At 49.8% G+C, this 16,019-nt stretch overlaps 1 protein-coding gene and 1 long non-coding RNA gene across 10 annotated transcripts in view; one reads left to right on the top strand and one right to left on the bottom strand.

The window, feature by feature from the left end:
- Positions 1–2,931: 2,931 nt before the first annotated feature.
- SIK3 (SIK family kinase 3) overlaps positions 2,932–16,019 on the bottom strand; it is a 295,319-nt gene continuing 282,231 nt past the window's right edge. For 7 of the 8 annotated variants that reach the window (XM_057747818.1, XM_057747824.1, XM_057747819.1 and 4 more), the window contains 5 exons: positions 15,056–15,933; positions 5,977–6,140; positions 4,907–5,039; positions 3,901–4,068; positions 2,932–3,166 (listed from right to left, as the gene is read on the bottom strand). In XM_057747818.1, the coding sequence (XP_057603801.1) occupies positions 3,914–4,068; positions 4,907–5,039; positions 5,977–6,140; positions 15,056–15,933 (1,330 nt within the window). In that variant the 3' untranslated portion in view covers positions 2,932–3,166; positions 3,901–3,913. The remainder of the gene's footprint in view (positions 3,167–3,900; positions 4,069–4,906; positions 5,040–5,976; positions 6,141–15,055; positions 15,934–16,019) is intronic. The other variant, XM_057747817.1, reaches the window with a different exon arrangement.
- LOC130860061 (uncharacterized) lies at positions 9,018–11,699 on the top strand. Of its 2 annotated transcripts, XR_009055365.1 has the most exons (5): positions 9,018–9,155; positions 9,233–9,345; positions 9,649–10,208; positions 10,425–10,538; positions 11,136–11,699. It is a non-coding gene; the product is annotated as an uncharacterized LOC130860061 (long non-coding RNA). The 2 variants fall into 2 exon arrangements; XR_009055364.1 differs by having other exon boundaries at positions 9,649–10,538.

The raw sequence follows: 16,019 nt of genomic DNA, 5'->3' as shown, positions 1-16,019 counted from the left end.
GCAGAGGCCTGGCTCCTCGGCAGGCACACAGCCTTTCGAATTCTTGATCTGTGCAGGTGGTGGAGCGGGGGAGGTGGGGGTGGCTACCACAGAGTCAGAAAGATGAGTAAGGATCTGTCAGCAAGGCTGCCAGAGCTCAGACCTCAGGGTCTGTATCCAGGAGGTCAGGCCCTGATGCCCCTGAGCTCATCTCAGAGGCATCCTGGCTGCCTTCAGGAGGGCGTGGCACCTCGCACAAGAGTTCTTACAAACTGTTTGAAGGCATCTGGGTTTATCGCTGTTTGGTTTCAGAGACACTCCCAGCCTTCCGTGGGAGTGTGTACAGACTCAGATGATTTCTAGAAGACCCTTCTTGAGAAGGCTCTTTTCTGTCCTACACCGTCGCACAGCGACTTTTTGGTCCACCGCGGACTTCCTCCTCTCGCTCTTCTTTCTGCAGACTCAGTATTTCCAGCTTTAGTAATCGTTCTTCATAGAAGGCCATCCATCAGCTGTTAGCCATGGCTGGGACCCTGCTAGAAATTCTACCCTGCCCTCTGAAGTCCAGATGTGGAAACAGGGGGAAATTATAGCGGAAGTCCCCTTCTGTCCTGACACTTTGAGTTGATCATATCACCAGGCTGACCAAGGTCACCCCATAAAGGCACCAGCCTGTGTCAACTCTTTGAGGTCCTCCTTCTGCTCCTTCAAAAGCACCCTCTCAATGAATCTGTGTTCCATCCGACTCAGCAAACTCTGATGTTGCCTTCTCAGGGGGCAGAGTCCAGGCCAGATACCTGATGACCCAGCGTTCAGGCTTCTAGAGAATGCTCGTCTCGCAAGGCGGGGTGAGATAAAGCACTGCTCAAAGCCCCACCCTACATGTCCTCCGCCTCCAGCGTGCCAGCTTCCAGCCTGAATGCCTCTCCCAACTAGACTCCGAACCACAAGGCAAGTAACATATCAGAAGATCATAGTCAGGTGTTAATTTCCACAACCCCCTCCTGTCCGACCAGGTTACTAAGTCGTAAGTGCCTACCAAAAAACGACTAAAGGTCTTACTGCAACTTGGGTCTGGAGATTTTTTTTTAATCCTTTTTTAGTTCAACATAAATGAGAAAGAAAAAAAATACTCTGACGTTTTCAAAGAACAGAAATAGGAAAGTATATTCATATACATTCAACATATACTGCGCATATTGGTTACTACAATACAAAGCAATGATTTTTTAAAAGTGTAGTTCGCAAGATGGCACGGTTAATAGGCTCACTGGCTTTCGTCTGGGTGGTCACTGGGGGGCGGCAGTCTGCTCGTCCATCAGTACCGTGAAAGAACAGGCTGAGCATGTGGTTGGGGGCCGGGTGCATTGGAGTTGCAACAAGCCCAGAGAAGTCAACAGTGGCTGTTCGGGCTTTCTCGGATGCTTCCAGAAGGTGAGTAGTTGGTGGCTCCACCAAGTGGAGGGGGTTTGGGGACCACGGAAACACGGAGAGATCCCAAGAAAGGCTCTTGCACTACAGAAACCCACTCGAGGGATACCGGGTCCAGGGGCTGAGCTGCCAACATCAGTGAGAAGGACAAGCTGCACGGGGATCCGGAAGCAACACCAGGATGGCCATGCTGGGCACCCGCTTTCTTCTGTGCAAATTCAGGATGAAAGACTAGGAGGGACTGGGGGACCTCTTACTCTGCTTTCCCAGAAAAGCGGATCAAGAGTCAGAATGTTTAACATCTCTTCCTTGTTTTGAAGACCGAAAGGCGATAACCCATTTCCTCTGTCAGCCCCCAGCCAGCAGAGAAGACTTTGGTTTCTAACAGTGAAGAAAAATAAAGATGATGACACGGATGACAGCTATTGCATATGCAGTGCTTGAGCTGGGGGAAGGGAGACCACTACATCTGTCACTGGCACGAGTGGGAACTGTTCACAATTACAAGGTCTAAATAAAATACTTTGAACAAAAGGTGCAAGTTACAATTCAAATAGAACAGAATCTGGTTAAACATTTCTCTTTTAAACAAAAATTCCTTTTGTTTTTCTTTATTAATAATAATAATAACAATAATAATAACAATAATATCAACATTTACCAAAAACAATTCCTACATGATCAAGAATTAAAATAGGGGCTGAGGATGCCCAGGGAGAAGGAGAAGGTTAGGAGAGAGGCAGGACCCAAGACAGCCTCCTGTTCTTCTTGCCTGTGACGAAGAGGCTGAAAGGGAACAGCATTATATATATGTATGCATGTGTGTATACATATACATCCATATATATACATCTATGTGGAGAAACAATCCTTGTCATAGCACAATATAAAATGAGAACGGACGGTGACACGAAAGCATAGTATACCACTGTTGGGTGTTCAGTCCATGGGTAGAACCAGCAGGATGATAAAGGCAACCAACCAACTTTCCAGGTTACAAGAGGGGAGATGAGTTACACACCAAACAGACGTTCTAACTGGCAACCCCTCAACACCAGGCCGCTCGCAGCCTCCGTGCTAACGTTCCCATGTGACCTTGGCTGGGCCAGACGTGTTTTTCAGTGGATCCCAGCGGGAAGGAGCCCTCCAGGTTCCAGGCTTGGGGTTTCTCTTTTTGTTCTCCAAGGGCCAAAGGCTATCATCCCTTCCTCTGTCTCTCTCTGCAGCCGCTAAGATTCCAGAGGATGTTACCCTCTAGCTTTTGCTCCTGCAGAAGAGCAGTGCAGGGACTGGAGGGCGCTCTGCGGGCGGAGGCCAGGGAGGGGGCGTGGCTCTGTGCCCCTGGCCACCATACACTAACTGCTTTGCTCTTCTGTCTCAAAAAAAGGAAAGAAAGAAAGAAAAAAGCAAAGAAAACCACCTCCAAAAGAAAACATACTTAAAAAAACAAAAAAAACAAAAACAACCAAAAATAACCCAAACCAAAACCAAACAAAACCACCAACTCAAATACACCAAATACACTTTCACAAAAGGTGGCGAATGGATTTCCTGTTTATTTCCTTGGTGACTTGGTCATACAGGCGAACGTGGCAAAACCCCCCTCAGAACCCAAAAGAACAGCACACTGATGACCCAAGTGTGAGGAAAGGAGCTGACGTTCTGGGTGGAGGGAGACACAAGGGCGATTTGGCGCAATGCTGCTAGATACTGTCGGTTTAAAGTCAACCTTTTCACTCCTGCGCTGTACACAAACCTGCAAACAGAGCAGACACAGAATTAGCCTGAAAACAGAAAGACTCAAATATTCTGTTGAAAAGTTAAAAAAAAAAAACAACAACCCTGAACTGGTTCATTTTACCTCAGATATTTTAAGAGTGTTGCCATATTGAGGCTCTGATATGGATTTGCCAGGTGGCTTAACTTTCATCAAGCTTTTTCTGTCAATGAATTTTCAGAGACAGAACCGATACTACCTGCTATGTATGTTTAGGCATTACTCCAGCCAGACTGGCCAGTTCACCCATTTCCTACTGCTGGCCTCTGACCACATGCTTCTGAAATATTTTGCCACTTGCAGCACAGCCTTAAAAAAATCTGGCTGGACATGTTTTCTTGCTGAATTTCACCCTTCAGGGCTGAGTTCAAGGACCACCTCCTTTTCCATTACCCTGGCCAGAGGGCCCATCTGTTCTCTGAAGCTATAGCTCACTTATTACTCTGTGAAGGCTATGGCACCTATAACATGTCTTAGCCCCCATACTTCAACCCAGGGGCTGTGGCCAGCATTTCTTCTATACGCCCCCATCCAGCTGCCAACCAACTAGCATAATGCTCAGTGAAGGAGCAGGAAGATACAAAGACCATGATGGGAAAAGTCGTGTTGTCAACTTCACTGGCTCAAGTTCACATGGAAGGAATCTCCTGATGGGATCAGGAGCTGACACTGGACCAAAGGGTTGGCCTGGCCCCGGCCAGGGTGATACTCACTGTCCACCTTTTGCTACACGCCTGCCTGTTCCATGCTGAAGGAGACCTCGGGGTGCTTGTAGCTGAGCAGTATGTCTGTGATACATGTGGATGGGTAGCAAGAGTTTAAATGCTGGCTGCCATCAGTCAGGTCTGGGTGCTCGTGACCGCCAAGACTCTCCCCGCATTCTGCAAGACCAGAAAACACATGGGAGATTTGCAGGGAGCTAGGGGTGGGGGGACCAGGAGGTGGGCAAGAGGTAGAGAGAGAAGGAAGAGGAGTCTGAACCTTCTGTAGCCTGACTCCCAGCCCCGAATTCTAGCTCAGAGCCGGCCCTTGGCTTGGTTAGTGACCGTGGCTGTTAGCGTCCCTTTTTCCCTCTTCCTTTACCGTTTCCCACCGCCAAGCACCGTCAGCTCCTGTGGTGTGAAACACACCCTCGCGGCTGGCAGACACTGACTCCTGGGCACGCTCTGTGCTTGGGGGCATTGGCCTGAGCACTTTGAACTCCCTAAGCCAGTGAATGCTCACAGCACGACCTAGGACACGGGCTCTACTGTTTCTGTCACTTTACAAAGAAGGACCTTGGTGCTCAGAAAGGTTAAGCGCCTTAACCTGTGGAGGCTTATAAAGGGCAGTCGGGATTTACTGCAGACTTGCCCAATCCAGGGCCTGAGCTTTATATCAACAATTATACCCTCCCTCTACTGGTTCCAATGGGAGGAGACTTTAGGACACAGTGCCCTCTAATCAGAACCAGAACAAGAGTTACTGAAGGAGCATCTTAACGAAGCATTACAGAAGAAGTGTGAGGCCCCTGCACTCAATCCAGCAGGTGTGCTCCTTCCTGCCCTCACACTTGGTGGAAGAGAAGTGGGGAAAGGTTGTGTTGTGTCCACAACCCCTTGGGGATGCCGTGGCTTCCTGTGGGCTGTTTATACAAGATGGGAGCAGTCCCTGGCAAAGATGGAAGGGGGGGCCCCAGCAGGACCTTCTCCGGGGTGCCCCATGCATAACGCCCCTCACCCTCACTCTCCCCATCCTGGAACTGCTGGCTCCCCATGAGCGAGGACTGACTGAGAACCGCATCTGACATCCGGGCAGAGCTAAGTGCTTTCCCAGCCACGAGACTCATGCCAGGCAAGTTATCCAGCTGCACCTGCAGAAAACAATTTGGAAAAGAAGTAAGGAGATCGGAAAACATGCCACTCTCAGGGACCCTTAGGGACAGCTGTGCCCTCCAAAAGAGCCCAGGCAACGGACGGCCTCAAGCACCCGTCCCAAGTACTACCACCCAGAGCCCCTTCCTCTGCAGGGCCATCCAAAGGGGGAGGCTGCAGTGGTGACCATGCAGGAAGCTGAGGCTGCGGGTGGGGATGGGGTGGAAAAGGAAGGACACAGTGAATCTCAGCTGGTGGTCAGATGCCCTTGACATCTACATGGCATTCCAACACCAGGTTTATGACCCATCTCATCACCACGAGGAGTCTGTCCTAGGACAGCAGCATCCAATAGCACTCTCTGCGAGGACAGGAATGTTCTCTATCTGCCCTGTCCAATTCGAAGCCACCAGCCACAAGTGGCTATTGAGCCCTGAAATGTGACTAGCGTGACTGAAGAACTCAGTTTTAAATTTTATTTTGTTTTAATTACATTTACAACTGACAAGCCACGTGTGGCTGGCTGCTGCTCTATTAGTGCCGCCTAGGAGTCTGCCCTAAGGAAACAAAGCTTTGTCGAGTGGATTCGCTCCCTTATCTGAATAAATTCGGTGCAGCTGCCAGAAAACTAACCAAGAGCCTGAAGGCTCACCTGCTGGGGCCTGAGTCGAGACTGTCTGGGGAGACACTCAGTAACTAAGACTAGAGGCAACAGATGGCGACTGCTTGATTCCTCAGCCTCAAGTGGTGGGTTTAGACTCTACACACAGTCTCTTGTGGTTCAGGGCTGGCTGCTACGGGTGACTCAGAGACACGCCCCACTAGTGCCCAGACGTGCTGGACTCTGGCTGAGAAGCATGAGGGGAGATGCTTCCCCACATTCCTAAGGTCTGTTTTCAAGGATCCCACTTCTGAGAAGCAGGAGGGGCCACGTACGTAAGCGTCATCACTGTTCTGGATCGTGTGGTGTCTCTGGAGGGCCCGGGGCCTGTGGTGCTCGCTGACGGAGGAGTGTGCTGGGTACCCAAGTCCGTTGTGATCTGGCAGCTCCATTGCTTGTCCTGGAGAACTTCTCTCCATGCAGTTCCCTAGGACAGACTCTGAGGAGACAGAGCGAAACAGGGTCAGCAGACCTAGAACTTCTCCCAACACTGTCAATCTCACCAAAGAAACGTCCTGCAAGGGACAGCGGGCAACGGTGAGGACCGCCTGCGCGCTCTCTGCGAATCCGCAGCCGGAGGAGCCTGGCCAGCCTGCCAACCCCAAGTCCTATAGCAGAGCCTAGCCTCTCTCTGCAGGGATCATACCCTTCAGAGAAAAAAAAAAAAATCCCACGTATCAGGGGTTGGCTGGGTCACGTGGAACCTTTTCTTTTTCCTTCATTTCTCTGTTGATTTGACAGTGCTATGTTCCCAAATGTAGATGCACACAAGGATCATTCTTGGAGCTCTCAGGACCTCTAGCCCGGCAGGATGGCCTCCGTCCTGTGGATGCCTCTCTCTCCTTCCTTGGCTTCCCCTTCGTCCACCACCCAGTCCTCTCCTCTCCTCCTCCAACTGCAGACCCCAGCTCCTGCCGTGGCTCCCCCACTCTTTACATTTCCATCGTTGACCAGCTCTCCCTGCCCACACTCACTCTGGCACACTTACTCTCACCACTTCAACTACACTGCTTCTATGCAAAGAGTTACTTACGTGCTCTGTTAAGCCCCAGATCCCAAATCCTAACTATTTACTAGCCATCCTTCCCTGGAGGGCTAACCAACATCCAACACTCAGCATGTCCAATTCTAAACTCACCAGCTTGCCCCACAGCCAGCTCCTCTTTCAGATGCCCTGGTTTTGGTGCCTACTCTACTCCTCTTCTGGGCATGAGCTTGCAGAGTCCCTACTGATTCCTGACTCCTGGTTCCACATCATCTTAAGTCTGAAGAATCTGCCTCTCCAATGTGGGTCACTTCAGTCCCTTTCTTTCCAGTCTCACTACTTCCACTTACGTCCTGTTACCTCTTGCCTGGAGCACTATAATAGCCTCCTAACCACCCCTCTACCACTGCCCTACAAAGATTAACCTTTCTATAGGGGAGCCCGAACCCCTCATTTTCACAACAGCGGCCCAGCCTCTCTTCCAGTGAGTATCCCACGTGACTCTCGCCTGCATTCTAAGCTCTGGTCAAATGGGACCACTCACAGTTCCGTGCATGTGCTCTCACTGCTCTCTGTCTGGAAATGCTTGATCCTTCTACTTCTACTCCTGCCACTCTCAATCCGCTCATCCGTCTAGGGCCACCTCAAATGTTATCATTTTTATGAAACGTTCCCTTTCAAACAGAAACAGACCTTTCCTTCCTTTAAATGTCAGAAGACTTTGTTGGACTCTGATTAGTCTAACATTATTCCCGGCACTGTCTTCAATTGTGTACTTGTCTTAATTTTTCATACTAAACTGTAAATTCTTTGAGGACGAGAACTGTATATTCTGCAGTCTGTGAGCCTTCGCTATTCCAGAATATTGTCCTCTTCCCAGTGTTTAATAATAAGCTCTTTAACTGATATTAATAAACCCTCTTAATATGGGTTAGTCACCCGTCAGAGTCACGCAACCCCGTGGACTGGATTTTGGAGAGAAACAGGGATTCATGAAGACTGAATAGTTCTTCTTGACCAAGGATGCTCAAGAGGAATACCAGGGCCACGTCTAAGTTGACAGGATCCCCCTGGTGGCCCTCCTGGCTCCAGTCCTTAAGAGCCTAGCACTTGAACATATGTTTTCTTTGCTTGGTTGGTTTTTCTGGGTTAAAGCTTCCTGGCAACTACTGGGCTTAACTCCTGATCAACGGTACCTTGGCGAGACCAGGTTTTTAAACAAATTTTAATAGGAAACACAGTCCTAATGCTAACTGTACCATCCCAGTATCTATGTGAATAATGAAAGTAAAACGTGCTGCTTGAGTGATGGGTAAAGGCTTTCAGGTCTCTACATTCAAATGGTGTCCTTAACCACCGAGGGGAGGCCTGGGCCTAGGGGCCAAGGCAGGATGGGAAGGGAGGGGAACGCAATGACATGCACGAAGCTGGTGATGCAAAGCCCTCTGGAGAAAGGCAGGAGGCGTGGGAGCTCCCAAACTACCAAACACGAAGTGAGAAATCTTCTGAAAGTTCTTTGAGCGAAGGAAGAGCCAGAAGCTACCTCTTCTGCTACTGAAAGCTAAAAGCCAACAGAGAGAGGAAGATAAAAGAAAGCCTAGGCCAGGACTTGCTCTGTGGGGTTAGGTCAGCCATCCTACCAACCCAGCCCAATTCCTCTCAGCGGGCACCGCTCACGTGCTGGCCACAGGGTCAAAACAAAAGCCCACTGGCAGGAAGTGGTGCAAGGCTGCCCCTGCGGGGTGAGGGACCGGCTCTCGAGTCTGCTTTGCCAGGAAGCAACACGGATAGCTGTTTCTTTCTTTTCCAGAGTATTTTCTAGTGCCTATACTTTCTTCTTTGATAGCTAACCCCACCCACTCAATTGCTTGGGGCTCCTTTTTTCTGGACTACAGAGCTGGATGCAAATTTCATGAGCTGCACCTCCTTGCTCTCCCAAAGACAAACACGAGAGCTCTCCTGTTTAATGATGTTTAAAGGATGATCATCAAACGTGAGGAAGTGGCGAGGCTGACAACATGCCTAGGTCCTGTTCTTGATGCTTCGTTCCTTCCCCCTCCTCCAGGGGCCTCCATGTGTGCGTCTCATGTGTATGCTAAGTCTCCCTGCCCCCACCCACCTCTTTTTAAAATCTATTTTTATTCCTGAGAATGGGGTTTCTCCAAACCCAAACACCCACTCGCCCTCTGGCCCTGCCTTTGGGAAGGTCCCATGGATTCTGGCCACCTAGTCTGCTCTCTTCACAGCCTCTGGGTCCAGTGCCAATACACCTGAGAGTGCCAAAACAAATCACATGACGAGCCCTACTGACTGCCGGTCCTAGAGCTCAGAAGCACTAGCTCGCAGGTCTGCAAGCCCTGGGTTGGATCCTGGCTGTGCCAGGATTCCTGAGGAGGGGGCTCCTGGGCAAGTTACCGGACTTCACTGGGTTTCAGTCTCTTCACCTGCAAGATAGGATTTACTCCGCAGGTACGTTAAGGGGTTACTTGAGCTTGATACTCTGTTAAGAGCACACTAAAGACTGGTATTACTTACACTCATTTCAGAGATGTTATTTCTGAGTGGTTGGGGCACAAGGAACCCGTTGACAAAAACAAAGAAGAAAATGATTTTATCACAGAATCCTACTTCCAGAATTATGGGGAAATTTTACCCATAGGTAAGTGAACAAGTGAGTCAATGAAACTTTAATTTCCAGGAAAGAAGCCTCTGGTTTAGGAGTGACAAATGTAAGTTAAAAACTAGACGAAAGGGAGTTCTCTGGCAGTCTAGTGGTTAAGATTCTGAGCTCTCGCTGCCGAGCGCCCAGATTCAGTCCCTGGTCAGGGAACTAAGATCTTGCAAGCCTCAAGGTGCAGCCAAAAAGACAAAAAACCCCAAACAAACAAACGAAACTAGACGAGAAAGAAGGCTATTAATAGGAGTTGGGTAACAAACCAGGCTCTGTCTGTTCAAATTTCAGTATAATTCACAAGTCAAAGAGCGAGGAGGGCTGGCATCTTTCGCTTGGCAGATACGCTTGGAAGGGGAAGAACGGGAGGCAAGGAAGCGAAAAGGGAAGAATATAACAGCAGGAAATCAGGAAACTTGAAGTCAGGTTCCAACTCCTTCACAAACAGTGTGCGAAGTTGAGTAAGTCACTGAATCTCTCCTAACCTCAGTTTCCCTCTGAAAAATGACGGTTGTTTGCAGGCGCAAGAGCTAACACATGTGTAAGGGTCTTTAATAAACGGTAAAGGACTACATACAAGGAAAGTGTTATTTTGAGTAAGAATGCTGAGTCCCGAGTTTAGAAGTCCCTTGTGACACTCTATAGATGAGACCCACTGACCAGTTGTTGGGGAGGGGAGGGTGCGTGTAAACAGACCAACCCATTGACCAAGGGACATGAAATTGAGGCTCAAATCTTTGGCATCCTTTATGCCAATTCAGCAGGTGGAGGAACTGTCAAGCCCACCAAAGGATGTATCAATAATGCAGAAAGAAGGCTCCTGAAAGCAGAATGCTCGGGTGTTTACCCAGGTAAAGCTGAGAGGGTACCGAGGGGAGGATGATCATCTGATCACGCGAAGGGAAAAATACACAGATGGACACAATGCATACCACCCGCCCGCCCAGGGAACCGGGGCAGCTTGCACAACTCTCTATTGACCTGTCAATGTTGACTTGTCCTTACTCATTTACTGGGATTTAAGAGAAAAAAAGAGAAATGACATGTTGTGCATCTCCCTCGTAAAGGTTCTGAGCGGTGAACCCTGCCAGTCTGTCATCATTTGACCCCTCTACGAGGCCTGAAGTCCACCGATGCTGCTGAAGCTGCCGAGGCTCCGAGAAGAGGATGTGGTTTTCTTTGTGAGTTCAAGCTGGTAATCTCACTGTGTAAATTGGTTATGCTACCATATTTATTTGCAAAGTAAAAAAAAAGAAAAAGAAAAAGAAATCAAGTGTATGTAATACTACAGAGGGAAGATAAAGCTTACTGCTATTTCTGGAGTGGCAGCTAGGGAAACTACAGGCAGCACAGGGCATGTCTAGCCCTGAAACTGCTACACGTTTCAGACAGACCCTTGGCAAGCTGCCTGCTCAGCGCTCTGGCAGTGCCTGGCCCTGCACTGGCTGGTGGCAAACGGCCATAAAAGAAATAGGTAACTGTGACCGCTGACAGGACGGCATTGCATTTTCCTTGACTCACATCAGCAATCCCTGATAATCTATCCGTAAGAAATTTTAGATGACGGTAGCTCTGCTTGTTATAATTATACCTCTTACAGCACTCATGACATAGCGCTTCATGTTAAGGCTGTTTATGAGCTTGTCTCCCCCTCATCCCTCCAGTATAAGCTCCCTGAGGGCAGGTTCTCCATCTTTCATCCCTGCATCTCCCATCAGACCTAAAATAGTCTCGTGTGATCGAGTCGTTCAATTTTCGTTGAATTTGTTCTATCGTAGAAGTAACAGATGACGTGTTTGGGGGCTAGTGTGTGACTACACAGAGATGGAGGTGTCATGAGAGGAAGCAGGCAGCAGCCGCCTCCCATAAAGACATAAACAAGGACGAACCGCCCCCACATGCCTGTGGGGTGGGGTGGGGTGGGGAATAGCACCACAGCCCTTTCTTGGCTAAAGGAACGGCAAATTATCTGATGATTCTTTGGTGCTGTAAAACTGTGAGCTCTCAAGTTTTAAAAGAGTAGGATCTGGACTTCTCTGGTGGCGCAGTGGTGAAGAATCCACCTGCCAATGCAGGGGGCACAAGTTCGATCCCTGGTCCAGGAAGATCCCACGTGCCGTGGAGCAACTAAGCCTGTGTGCTACAACTACTGAGTCTGTACTCTAGAGCCCTCGAGCCACAACTACTGAGCCCATGTGCCATGACTGCTGAAGCCTGAACGCCTAGAGCCTGTGTTCTGCAACAAGAGAAGCCACCACACTGAGAAGCTCACGCACCGCAACCAAGAGTAGCCTCTGCTCTCCGTAACTAGAGAAAGCCCACATGCAGCAACGAAGACCCAATGCAACCAAAAATAAATGAATTTTAAAATAAATAAATAAATAAATAAATAAATAAATAAAAGAGTCGGATCATGTCAGGTTAAAGCTGGAAGAGACTGCGAAGCCTAGTTTCTACTGTAAAAGGGATCATAAAATATATGCCCAGGGTGGTTGTGAAAAATAAATGAGTAACTGACTGGAGGGCACCAAGCCTGAAGCACACATGCTACAAGCAACTTCTTGGAGGGGGCACCTCACTAACATCCCTCACTATGCAGGTGAAGACCGGGAGGAGGGGTTATGTGCCAGGGTGGTCACAGAGTAAGCACCTGCTGTTTACGGTAAGGACAATGCGGACGCTTCAGGATAAGAGGCAGTTTTAAACACACATGTGTACATCCCCTGAGGGATTCTAACGCTAACTCTGGAGTGACTCTGGGCTTCTCTAAGCCATTTTTTCTCTCTTGCATTATTTCACATCCTGGGTTCTAAACTCACATGGTAATAAACTTGGGCCTTTATTCATTGAAGATAATCGTATGTATGGTTCCAAAAGTCTCAAAATAGAAGTAGAAAGAGGTTAGAAAGAGGTAAAGTGAATAGTAGTCAAGAAAAGGCATATGCTGTGGCTAAGTCAAGAGTAAGTTGAGAGTAAACTGGGCAGAGACAGGAAGGATCACCTCCACCACACACTAGCAAGCAGGGCAGGAGCTAAGATTACAGCTTCTAGAAAAGCTTGTATCAAAGGTCAGGAAAAGAAAATTTAAGAAAAAAGGAGACTCTGGGGGTAAGGAACAAGGACAGGGTAGTTCTGAGCTGAAACCTTCAGGGATGTACTTATGGCTTGATTCTTCCAGAAACCAGAAGAGATGCTTGCAGGGACCGATGGCGGCGACGGTGGTGGACGTGAGAAGGCAGGGAGGGGGGCGAGGGAGACGTAATCGCAGTCACTCAGCTTGGGGAAGAGGCGGGGGATCTGTCACAAGAATCCTGACTGAAGTTTTGGTCTGAAGTGAAGCGAGCTGACGTAAAGCTGCGGGGAGCCGCTGGCCGCAGATCCTCCTCTGGATTTCAGGGAACCTTTGCCCTCAGCTTCTACTAATTCCTTCACGTAGCCTGTCCTTCAAACCAACCAAGGCAGCCTGCTTCCACCCAAAACACCCCTGAGATATTCTCACCCACTGGTCTCTCCTCGTGCTTCTCCCTAGATCCAAATGGCAAACCCCTCTTTGTCCACCAAGACCCAACTCAAATGTCACTTACTGCGGGAAACCTGTCCCCCTCTCCCTCCCCTGGTGCTCCCACAGCACCTGGACCCCCCACGTCCTGCCTTCCTTTGGGCACTAAATAGACCCGCAAGCCCGCCGAAAGCGGGGGACACAGGCGAGTTCAAGCCCCCGGTCTTTCTGCATGTAGCTGTCACGTAGAAGGGAAAAGTGAAGGGAATTCAGAGAGAAACATTTTTGAGGAAAAACACTTCAAAAAGTTATTTTCACACATGGCCACCCAGGGTCGGGGGTGGGGGTGCGCCGTTTGCTCGCTCGCTCCCCCTCAGAGCCTCGCACACCCAGCACACGCTCAGCAAGCGTCTGCTAGAGGCAGGCGGGGAGCTCTCGGCCTCAGTGCCACTTGCTAGCTATGGACCTTGGGGGCCATTACTTAATCTGTGCCTCGGCTGTCTCACTGGTAAAATGGGGATAGTAAGAGTTGCGAGGATTAGACGAATTTAGGTGTGAACAGCATCGGGTGTCTGGCACACGGAAAAAGCACTATGGAAGGGTCAGCTCTCCTCCTTTTCCGGTGAAAGCTGTCATCCACAGGAAGCTCGCCCACAGCACCCCTGACGCCGTCAAGCTGCCTCTGCTAGAACACTCCCAGCCACAGGAAGCTCCCGGGCTGCTGAGCGGCCTATTCTGGAAAGTTCTCATGAAGGTCTTCCCCAGGGAGTTGAAGTCTGCTGCAACTTCTATCCTGATCTTGGTTCTGCCCCATAATATGAACCCAGAAAAGTCTAATTCTTTTCCATCTGACAGGTATGATGGCTCTGCTGAGTCTTTTCCTCCCAAGTCTAAACATTCCCAAGTCTGTCAGCCAATCCACACATGACCTGGTTCCGAAACCTCCCGCCCTCCTACATCTGCCTAAAAGTACAGCAGCCGCAGGTGGACACAATACATCTGACTGGTGCAGCCCTCAAACTGGACGGCACCCATGTACTCAGAAGCCTGGGATTTAAAGGGAGGTTTACAGAACCGCACCCCTATCGGTGCTTAATGAGCACAGCCTGAAGGCACCAAGCCCTCTTCATGTAACTGATTCAGGGCCAGGTCTTCCATCCTACTCTGTGCCAGGGGCCCAGTTCACCCAGGAGGAGATTCTGTGTGCTGACTTTAAAGGACAGGGCAGGAGAGGCAGGCAGCTTCAAGAAGGGGAGGGTGGGAGAAGTGCCCAGGTTCAGGGCTGTACGTTTTATGGAGAAACTTGTTTCCAAGATCTATGACGATGGGACGGATGTCAGTCCAGATTCCATGCAGGGTGAATGCAATGACACTAACAGAGCAGTGTTTTCTGAGTATAACTTACTGACAGTAACCCTAATCTCCTTCCAAATGAAAATGAATGTACTCATTAATTACACAGTGATACTAAATGAAATAGCCTGGGGTCCCTTATGATGCTGTAATATTCTGTATTTCACTTATTAACAAAGTTATCAGAATAATAATAACACCGCAAATGATTTACATCATACATTCAGATGATGAAATGTGCCTCTCTCTCGCTCTCTCCGTGTCACACACACAGACATTATGTATAAACACAAACGCATACGTGTGTTTTAATCTTCAAAAATACTCTGCAAAGGGCCGTTATTCCTCCTGCCCTTTTTCACAGATGAGGAAATAAGAACCTGAGGTTTAAGTGACAAGGTCAATGCATTCGTAACAGAGGCAAGTCCAGGACTGAGGGGCCCTGACTCTTAGTCCAACACTATTTACACTAAATCCTATTTCCTTAGCACTGGCTGACTTCTGTTCTACCGCAGAGGTTAAAGCTGGCTGTTTTGATGACAGCCGAGAAATTCTGGACTCTAAGAAACCACGGTATGAACATGGGAAACAGGTAATATATTTTACTGACTGTCCTATCTACGTGTTAATTTTCTATCACTGTCTTTTAATTCTGAAAACAGATCTCCCCCCTTCCCCACCAAATACCCACTTCCTACGTGCTTCTCCCCTAGAAGGTCCTGAAGGTCTTCTCAGGAATTTTTTTTCTCTTAGGAACCCAGAGTACTAGCTGAAAAAAGGTAACGCTGCTTAGTTAACTGAACGAGGGCAGACTGGCCCCAGGGCTTGACGTCGCAGGGCTCTTACCTCGGCTGGACACCTTATTTCTATTGAACGCAGCAGCTGGCTGTCGGTACGGATGTATCCCCAGCTCCTGGGCATGACTCACGGTTCCTAGTAAAGACTCAGGGTCCCCGGGTCCGCCAGTACTCAAGAGCAGGGGGCTATCGTGGCAACCTTTGGTCAACGTGTTCGCGCTCTTCCTGTCCGGAAAGCCGTCCTTGGCCCCCTCACACGCGCACTCCTCCTCCATGCTCTCCGAGTGCACGAGCGCCGGCTGGGGAGCGTAACCGTGGGTCGGGGTGGGTGAGGAAACCTGTGAGATACATTCTTGCGCCCTGATTTGCAGAAGATGCTGGGGGCCGGTGTGGTGGTGGTGGTGGTAAGAGTCAGCGTTTTGGTACGGTAGAGCCTGGCGCTCTGTCACACTCTGTGCCCCGAGGCCGGGAGCCAGGCTCCCTGCATCCCCCTGGTTCATGTGCCTCAACAGTTCTTGGTACTCTTGCTGCTGCTGCTGTCGCTGCTGCTGCTGCCTTTTGATGAGCTGTGCAAACTCCGCCGGGGGCAGCCGCATGTCCGAGTGGCCGGCCAGCGAATGCCGGGGGGAGAGCAGTCCTTGGAGGATGTGGGGGACCTGCTGGTGCCGTGTGTAGTCTGGCGGCGTGGGGGACAGCAGGGCCTGCTGCAGCGCCGACGTGGTATAGTGCGGTGGCTGCTGGTGTGTGCTGGGGGGGAAGGTGGGGAACTGGTCAAGTGGAGGGACTTTCAGGGCTTGGGTGGGAGGTAACCCCACTCCTGCAGAAGGGCTGTAGCTGCTGGGGGGACCCCGGGACTCGTCCGAAAACAGATGGGGGTGTAAATGCGCCTGGTCGTAGTTAGCAGGGGAGAACCGATTCACGTTCAAGCTGCAGACACAAAAGGGAGTGAGTACCAGGCATCCACGTGACAAGAGTGCTAGACTCCCCAGGGGAACAGCTACCACTCTTCCTCG

The sequence above is a fragment of the Hippopotamus amphibius genome, chromosome 9 (assembly GCF_030028045.1).
Source record: "Hippopotamus amphibius kiboko isolate mHipAmp2 chromosome 9, mHipAmp2.hap2, whole genome shotgun sequence".
In the NCBI taxonomy this organism is placed as follows: domain Eukaryota; kingdom Metazoa; phylum Chordata; class Mammalia; order Artiodactyla; family Hippopotamidae; genus Hippopotamus; species Hippopotamus amphibius.
The sequence above is the reverse complement of the archived record's forward strand: the minus strand, read 5'-3'. Positions and strand labels throughout refer to the sequence as shown.